Source organism: Gopherus flavomarginatus, chromosome 12 (assembly GCF_025201925.1).
Source record: "Gopherus flavomarginatus isolate rGopFla2 chromosome 12, rGopFla2.mat.asm, whole genome shotgun sequence".
NCBI classification, from domain to species: Eukaryota; Metazoa; Chordata; order Testudines; family Testudinidae; genus Gopherus; species Gopherus flavomarginatus.
Window position 1 is genome coordinate 17,544,347 of NC_066628.1, and position 9,110 is coordinate 17,553,456.

The 9,110-nt window shown below is 44.8% G+C and overlaps 1 protein-coding gene across 1 annotated transcript; it reads right to left on the bottom strand.

Annotated features, from left to right (window-relative positions):
- Positions 1 to 3,448: 3,448 nt before the first annotated feature.
- On the bottom strand, positions 3,449 to 4,441 carry LOC127032602 (olfactory receptor 14A16-like). The gene has a single exon (XM_050919888.1). It carries the CDS (start codon positions 4,406 to 4,408, stop codon positions 3,449 to 3,451), a length of 960 nt encoding a protein of 319 aa, XP_050775845.1. The 5' UTR covers positions 4,409 to 4,441.
- Positions 4,442 to 9,110: the final 4,669 nt, after the last annotated feature.

Below are 9,110 nucleotides of genomic sequence, written 5' to 3' on the forward strand. Positions count from 1 at the left end.
CTCACATCAGAATACCCTTAACTCTGATGACATGGATGGGAAACTGGATGCTTTCTGTATGCAAGCCCTTGTCAGTTATGATCTCTCTCTCTACTCCTTTCAACAGTGTGATGTCTAAAGTCACTGACAAATCAGGTCCCAGAATCCTAATTATTGAAAGAAGCCAGCAAGAGTGGTAGAATGGTGTCAGAGGGCACAGCATTAATGTAGATAACATTGCCCCAACAGTTTACATAAAAGCTAAATTTGTGTTGTTCCTTATGAGACTCACAGCTCCAAGTCTGGAGACTCCTTGCAAGTTCTCAGATGTGAAATGCCATAAAATCAATTGACAGCAATATTTGTATTATTTGTTCATCTGGCCTGGTAAGAAAGCCCACACGCTAGACCTCTGCTCTGTATTGTAAGAATATATGCAAAATACACTGACTTGGTCCACCAAATCCTGGGTAACATTCTCCTTCCTTCAGCATTAAACTCTCCCATTAACCGACTGTAATTTGTCTCCATTAACCAATGGCAAAATTTCCCCCATAAGTCAACTAGAACATTCTCATCCTTCAGCCACCCATAGACTCCTCTGCTCTCCGCTAGCCAGACAAATCTGTCCTTCACCATCCGTAGACTCGTCTGCTCTCTACTAATGATGAGATTATCTTCCATTCACCCACCAAAACTTTCTTCAGCAGAACCAGCCATAGACCTCTTTGCCCTTCACCACACAGAGTCTTCTGCACTTGACAACAATCACAGACCTTCCCTCCTCCTTATTCCCTATTCACAATCCATACAATTTGCCTTAACCAAACTAGACTTCTTCCCTTTTCACTGACCAGGAGATCATTCCCCGTTCATTGACTTTAATATTCTCCCTCTTCAACCAATGAAACTTCCATAAATTTTCCCATCAACCCAGCCAAGCCCTCAAGGAAAGCTAGCTAGAACAGATAAGCCAGCAGCCCATCCTGAAGGTTAACAGACTTGGTTTGCAGCTTCAGAAGACAATTCCACTGTCAGTGAAGCACCATTGGTTTGTTCAAGTGCCTCAGCAGATTACTGTTGCCCTGGTGTCTACCTTAGGATGAAAGGAGGGACACTGTACCTTGATGTTTTCCAATGAGGCCATAACAACAAAGCTTGAAAGCAGAGCTGGCCAAAGCATGGGCTTTCCGCTTTGTGGGAAATGTTGCTATTTCAAAATTTCCCTCTAACTGAAAACTCGGGGGAGGGAATGTTTTAGAAACACCAATACATGGTGCTTCAGAAACGAAATTTTCTCCACAGGAACCTGGCATCTGCTGAGTGAAATGGACATTCTTGTCAGTTTCATGGCTGCTAATAGGAGCAGAATGTGAGTTTCACTCAACAGCTGATTCCAGTTTCCCAGGTCAGCTGGTTGCCCATATTATGTGACTCAGTGGCAATTTTGGGAAGCCAGCTGGCCTGGAAGTCTGGAAGCGCTCGTGTTCCTGGGCCAGGGCCGTCTGCATGCTGAGATTGCCCTAGAGACATGACCCCTGGGAGCCCATACCAAGGTCTTCAAACTTCTTGCTCCTTAGCAGCTCAGCTTGGCAGGCAGGCAATCCATTGCCAATCTGACCTTTCTTCCCTGGAAGTTCATCAAACCTGAGATGTTTCTGTGAATCATTTTGGGTTCTATGAATCAGAATTTTTGGACAAAACTCTGTTTCAATCAGAAGTTTTCCATCCAACTCTACTTGTGAGCTGTGAGCTACCCTGTGATTTATCTCTTCCAGAAGCTGGAGTGAGCTCCTACTCTGTATCACTGGAAAAACGGAATGAATACAGCTAAATCTTTTTGTATGAATAATAACTTTGCTTTTTCAGGGAATGTGATTCAGCTGAGTTGATGGCCCCTGTGTGAACATTCCAGCCATGCAGACAGGAACGTTTATGGAAACAGTGACATTTAGGCAAATGGGATGGGGTTTTGGTCAGTGCACGCAATGGCACTTGCATGGAAGCTAGGGAAGAAACTGGTCTTCCAACTGCACACCATGTTGGTCAACAGCTTGGTGATGAACATGCTGGTGAGCAGGATTTCCAGGAGGAAAGGTTGATGATGAAGAGTCATAATGGACTGGTAAGTCTAGAGAAGAAGGTCCAGTGATTCTAACTTTGAGATAAAAAAATATTTTATGTTAATAATTCAAACTCAAGAAGAAGAGAGTAATTCCAATGCACCAATTGTAAGGCTTTATTTGATTGGGAAAGGAGAGAAATGGAGACAGTATCAGGGTCTGACACCAGTTTGGTGTTAGCCTTGAGCCCTATCCATATCCTTAACCCATATCCAACAGAGAATTAAGCATGAGTTTCCTTTAAATCTTCCCTTTAAACCTACAATTAAAGTAAAGAATGAGCTGAAGTGGCTGTGGAATCAGCACCTTTGTAAAAAGTATTCAAAGGGAGTGAGTTTGAAATTTATAATCATGAGTGTTTGGAGCAGATCCTCAGATGATGAAAAGTCTCCGAGATCTATTGACTTCAATGGAGCTGTGACAATTTAAACCAGCTGAGGGCTGCCTCCTTGATGTTTAAGGATCCTGAGTGTGATATTTCCATTTGTTCAGAGAAATGAAAGAGAGCATGTTAAAAATGTTTCCTATCAAAACAGCTCAAAGTTCAAACACCAAGTATTTTAGAATGAACTTTTTTGTAAATGACAGATAGAGTAAGATATAGCCATAAAAATCTCTGTTAAATAATGTTTAATAAGGAGTATTTATAAGAAAATCATGATCTGGACATAGACAATCATTAACAGGAAAAGAAGCACAATAATTTGCACAATAATCTCCCTAGATTATTCATTATCTAGCTAGCTAGCTAACATAATTCACAATTGAATAGAAATCGATCATTATGATTAATGAGGTTGTCATTGTGGGGAGCAAACCTTCATGTCGCTCAGAAAATCCCATTAAAGAGATGACATATGAGCACTTCCAAGAGAGGGCAAACATTGGAAATCCTGTCTAACCAAACACTCACCACCTCCTCAGGCTTTCTCACCTCCAAAGAAGCAAACCAAACCAACAAACAAGTTAAGCAAAAAAAAAAAAAGTAAAAATCTGACAAACAAGTAAACAAAAAACACAAAGAACAATTGCATTGATACTTCAATCAAAGATTATCCCCCCCCAAAAAAGAAGAGCTTGAGACCTCACTAGGGACTTTGCTATGGGTACTGATTTTATGGGCATGGTGCTCAGACAGTATGGTGGTGGATAGCAGTACATGAAGATAGATTCTGATCTTATTTACATTGGTATAAACCTATAATAACTCCTTTTTTCTTGAGTCATGTTTGTCAGGATTTTTCCTAGTGTAAATACCAGTTCTGCATAAACAGATTGAACAGTGTTTTCTCAGGGAGGCAATAATGTCATCATATGATTATATAAAGAAACATAGAATGAAATTGTTACTGATGGAGAAATACGGACATTTTATTCTTAGAGAATAACCTCCAACCTATCAGTTTACACAGTGCACCTTTGAGCTCTTTGTTTCTCATGCTGTAGATGATTGGATTCATCATTGGTGGCAACACAGAATAGAGAACAGCCACCATGAGATCCAAATCTGAGGTTGAGCTGGAGGTGGGTTTCAAGTAGGCAAAGGTCGCAGTGCAAATAAACAAGGAGACCACAATGAGGTGAGGGAGGCAGGTGGAGAAGGCTTTATGCCGGCCCTGCTCAGAGGGGATTCTCAACACTGTGGTGAAGATCTGAAAATATGACACAATTATGAAAACAAAGCAGCTTGAGGCTAAGCACACACTAAAGATGAGAAACCCAACTTCACTGAGGTCTGAACCAGAGCAGGCGAATTTGAGGAGCTGGGGGACTTCACAGAAGAACTGATCCACCATATTGCCTCCACAGAAGGATATTGCAAAAGTGTTTCCAGTGTGGACTGCAGAATTGAGAATAACACTGATCCAGGCACTGGCTGCCATTTGGACACAAGCTCTTCTATTCATCACTGTCTCATAGTGCAGTGGTTGGCAGATGGCGACATATCGGTCGTACGCCATGATGGTCAGTATGGCATAATCTGCTGAAGCAAAGAAGAAGACAAGAAAGACTTGGGCGACACATCCAGAATAAGAAATCAATCTTGTGTTCATGAGGGAGTTGGCCATGGATTTGGGGATGGTGACAGAGACGGAGCCGAGGTCTAGGATGGACAGATTCATCAGGAAGAAGTACATGGGGGTGTGAAGTTGGTGGTTGAGGGCTATGGCTGTGATGATGAGAAGGTTCTCCAGCAGGGATGCCACGTAAAGCATTAGAAACACCACAAAGTGTAAAATCTGCAGTTCTGGAACATCAGAGAATCCCAGGAGAAGGAATTCGGTCATGGTGGTTTGGTTGGACATTTTCTTCCTCAGTACACTGTGTGATGGCTGTAGGGGGAATGCGAAGGACAATGATCAGAGTTAGAGCGACAATGGGAATGGCCCTGATTCCCTTTTATGTAATATCTCATTATATTAATGTCAAAGGTGCACAGCACTCATCACTTGCAATGATGAAGTATTGTTAGTGTTCCTCACCTCTGACAATCAATCAGTCGCGTTATCACATTATTGTAAATTGGGTCGGCTCATTTAAAGTCAATGGAGCTTCGTTACTTTACCCCTTTTGAGGATTTAGCTCAAGATGTGGCCCGTAAAATGCTTTATGATAGATGAAACAAAGTACAATTCAAACCCAACAATGCTTCCAAAGAAGGTCCCTCTGCTGCAGCCATCACCAAGCTCACAGGCTGGCCATAAAGTGAATAAACTAAAATGCCAACACAGCCTGATTCTCATGTAGACTCACCCAGCATCATAAGTAGCAGCTCATCTGTGATTTTTCTACCCCAAGCTCTATGCCTAGATGGCCTGCTGCCTGCTTCCAAACTGATTTATGACACCAACTCCCAGCTGCACTTCAGCCTGCGTGTAACAATGGACTAGCAGCATCCCTCTGTCACCACTATGTTGTATTATTTACTCTGCATTGTGCTGTGCAGGGGTTGTCAGGACACTCGGGCTCTACTCTTGTCTCTACCAGTGACCTGCTGTGTGACCTTAGGCCAATCATTTCCCCTCTTTTTGCCTCTGTTTCCCCTCCCTTCCTCCCTTTCTCTGCTCTGTCTACTAGGACAACTATCCCTTTGGAAGAGATATCCCATAGATGCAGTAGAATAAATGGTTTGAAATTAAAGTCTTATCAGGCAATATTAATGTTCTCCAATTTATTTGAAGTTTAAGGCAGGTTGGAAATTTTCATCTGTGTTCTTTTTAATAGAAAGCGGGTTTTCAGCTAAATAACAACAAATCTCAGAATCTGTCTGCTTTTCTCCAAATATTTTGCAATTGGTTAGTAAAGAAATTGAAAATTCAAAATCGAAACATTTTTGGTTTTGTGATAAAAATAATCCAGTTTTCAGCAAAAAGTTTTCATTTGCCAAAAACTGAAAAAAAATGAATTTGATGTTTTCAGTTAAAAGTCAAAATTTTCCAGAAGGATGGAAAAATTCCAATCAGTGGTAGGTATTTGATTAAATTGAAAGTAAAAGTCTTAACAAGTTTGTATTGTAATTCATATTTATCATCTTCATTTTCCCCTGTATGTTGATTCCCCAACATATTTAATTGAAATAGAAAACTTACTGTGCTGAACTTTGTGGATTTTTTTTCCCAACGTATGATCCATTCAGCCATCCAGCACCAGGATTCTTTGGTCAATATCTACCAGAATCTAGAAGCTAAAGACACAGGCATCTGAGAATCCTTTCCCTCTTCATTTTGAGACTGCTCAGCCAGAACTTGACTCAGACCTGTTGGCTTTGCAGATGAGCTGTGTGTAGCTGGCGTTGATCATCACTGACATTAAAGGACCCATGCTGCGGAAAGGTGATTTATTCATTTCTATTTCCTAAGGGCTAGTGAGACTCACTCCCTGGAGCCCTGCACAGCTCAGCAGTACAGGCCCACAGGCAAGTGCATAGATGAGTAGGTGATAAAGCCAAAAGAGCCATTCTGATCCTCTAGTCTGCACCTAACATAGCACAGGTCTATGATCTCCCCCGGCATTCCCTGATTCCAGCCCAGCTTCTGTGTTATCTATGGCCAGGATCACAAAGATGAAGAGAGGCACCTACAGGGATTTATCAATGCTTCTAAATGAGTTAGGTGGCCAAGTCCCATGGTCATTCAGTGGGAGTGACGAGCTTAACCTGCTTAGATGCTATTGTAAATCCCAATAGGCAGCTATCTCCTTCTTTAGGTCCCTAAAGCCCTTTGTAATCCTGGCCCTGTGTCTCCCGTTAACTTCCAAAGCCTAGGCTTCCCCTGAATTGCTGAAAATGGTGCCTGGGATTTGCAAAGGAGTCTATGGCAGTAAGGCAAGTACATCTTGGGCTCCTAAATCCCTTAGACACCCTTGAGAATCCCAGCCTGAAATGATAACTAGGACAGCCTGGTGTCTAGAAAAAGGAGGTCGAGATGCTAAGAACTCCTGTGATGGAAGCCCAGTTATGCAGCTATGTTACCTCAACTCTCTGTGCCTCACTGTATCAAAATCTGGGGAATAATAATTGAGACTGGATGAAAATTTTATAAAGAAACATTTATTTAGAGATGATTCATGATTCACCCACTGAACCAATCTTACCTTAGACCCTGAGTGTTTCCCTCCCTCTCCCTCACCGTACTCAGACCCCCCAAGCAAACCCCCCCAGCCCTTAATCTTCTCCCACCCTTCTCACAACCCCCACCCCATGGACTCTGTCAGCCCCTGTTCTTTGAGATTCCCCCTCCCATGGTCGAGTCAATTCTCACCCAGATCTCCTGACTCAGCTTCCTCAGAGATTCCTGCTTAACCCATCTGCCCACCAGTCCCCTCCTCTGCCCACCAGTTCTCTCCTCTCTCAGCCCCACTCCCCTGACATGGCCCCAGCTCCAGGGAACAGCCACTCACCCCTGGCTCCAACACCTGCCCATTCTTTCCTCCTCCTCCCCATTGGCAAGCCCTGGCCACCACTTCCTTCCTTTCCCAGTCTCCTCTTTCCTCTTCCTGGCCAAGCCCTTTCTCTGAACAGTATTTCCAGGGTGGCCTCTGCCCACTGCCAACCATGAACTCACTTCCACAAGATATTGCTGAGACAAAAAGGTCAGCGGGGTGAGACATTGGCATGGATCACGAGAGCCTTAGTGATCATTACATTAGATCAGAGAATGAATTAAACTGCCATGGTGCAGGTCACCAACCAGCCATTAACTCACAGGGAACCTCCCTGAAATGGAGATCAGTGCAGAATTGTCCACTGAGGGGGTGGTCCTGTCCCTCTATTTTCAGCAGCTGGTGGTGGTCCCTCCAAGAGTTACAGCTCTGAGCTGGGCTGTTCCCAGGAGCCTGTGGAAAGTCTTTACTCCCATAAAGCTCTGCTGACTCCCAGGGCTGGATTCAGACACTCCAGGGCCATGCATGGAGGTGGAGAGGGCTTCAAAGAAAGGCTGGGACAATGGCATGGGACCCTGCTCTGTCTCAGAAGAGTAGCAGGTGATTGTCCCCCAAACCCCTTGGGATCAGCTAGGTGCCCATAAATAGGCAGAGGGCAGTCATGCTCCCCACAATCCTTACCTCCCCAGCCAGGATGTGTCTGCTACGGTGAGGCTGTGCTCTTCCCCTCCCCTGCACAGAGATCCCCCTGAATTGGTGGGGTTGTTGAGGTGCTCCAGAGCACTGGTGCTGGGAATTCAAATGCCATGGAGATGCCTGGGGCAGTTCCCTTCTCCTAGAGCCATTGTCTCAGACCCACTTCAGATTCAGGCAGACAATGCGGCAGCTGCTGCACTGGGGGCAGATCTCCTCATTCTACCCCTATTGTTCCAGACTGTGGGTAGTGCAGCATCTGTTGCTGGCCCCAGTCAGACCAAGGGCACTGGACACCCCCACCCATCGTACCCCAGCATGTCCCATTCCTGGTATTTAGTCATGCTGTCCTTGATGCAGTACAGCAGGCACTCTGATATCAGTGGGTGCTTCATGAGATTCATCAGATGAGGAGTTTACAGAGGGGGGGCAGAGGGATAGTGAAATAAAGTAGGAGACGCTGCGATTAGTGGCGGGGCTGAAGGGCAGAACACTTCATAGAGAATGGCCATGCCCCAGGGGATTCTGGGTTTGAAGGGCCCAGGACCAGACAGAAGGGCCAACCTCAGCAGGGACTGGAGTCAAAGGACATTCATCTCCTCTTCCTTAGACCGGACGTACTCCATTGTAACACCCTGGGGTGACTGAGGGGGAAATCAGCCCCATTCAGTACAAAGGAGTTACTCCTGATTTACACCAGGGTGAGTGAGAGGGAATCAGCCCTATCCACTCCAAAGGAGTCACTTCTAACTTTTCTTAATGTTGGTGTGTTTTGGTGCTGATTTATTGTGCACAGACAGAGATCAAACCAGAGCTCAGATCCTCACAGCAGGGAGCATTTCCAGCCCTCAAGGGCCACTCACCAACTCTTTGGAGGAAATGAAGTGACAGCATTATTAGCCAAAGGGTTTAGCTCTCAGTTAGGCCCATCAGCCTTCGAAGGACTTGGAGTCGCACCGAATGGATTACACTGAGTATGTGCATGGAGAGAGGATGAACAGGTTCAAAGCTCCCTCTGGCTCACAGGCTGTGAATCCTTGAAGGGAGAATGTCCAGTAGTAGCTGACAAACCCGCATGCCATCTTGGCACTTTGAGTTCAGATCAAACCCTGATCCGAAATCTGAACCTAAGAATAAGGAGGCACCTGGCTTTGTCTGAGGGTTTCTAAATGTAGGGAAAAGTCACCTGGGCACCACAGATATTTAGATGGTAATGAAACAATTTTTGAAATACACTTACCTACTGGGAGACGAGGATGATGAGGGTGGAAGAGCTGGTGACAATTGCGGGAGTAGGGTTTGCGGGGCAGCAAGGGGAGGGAGATTATGGGGAAAGGGACGAATAGGATAGGTGGGTAGGAGATGAGTTGGGGGTCAAGAGATGAGGGGTGGGACACTGTGAAGAGGTGACATGAGGGTGAGTAACAGGGGACT

Coding starts and splice junctions, on each gene's coding strand:
- LOC127032602 (XM_050919888.1), bottom strand. CDS start 4,408: ATGTCCAACCAAACCACCATGACCGAATTCCTTCTCCTGGGATTCTCT.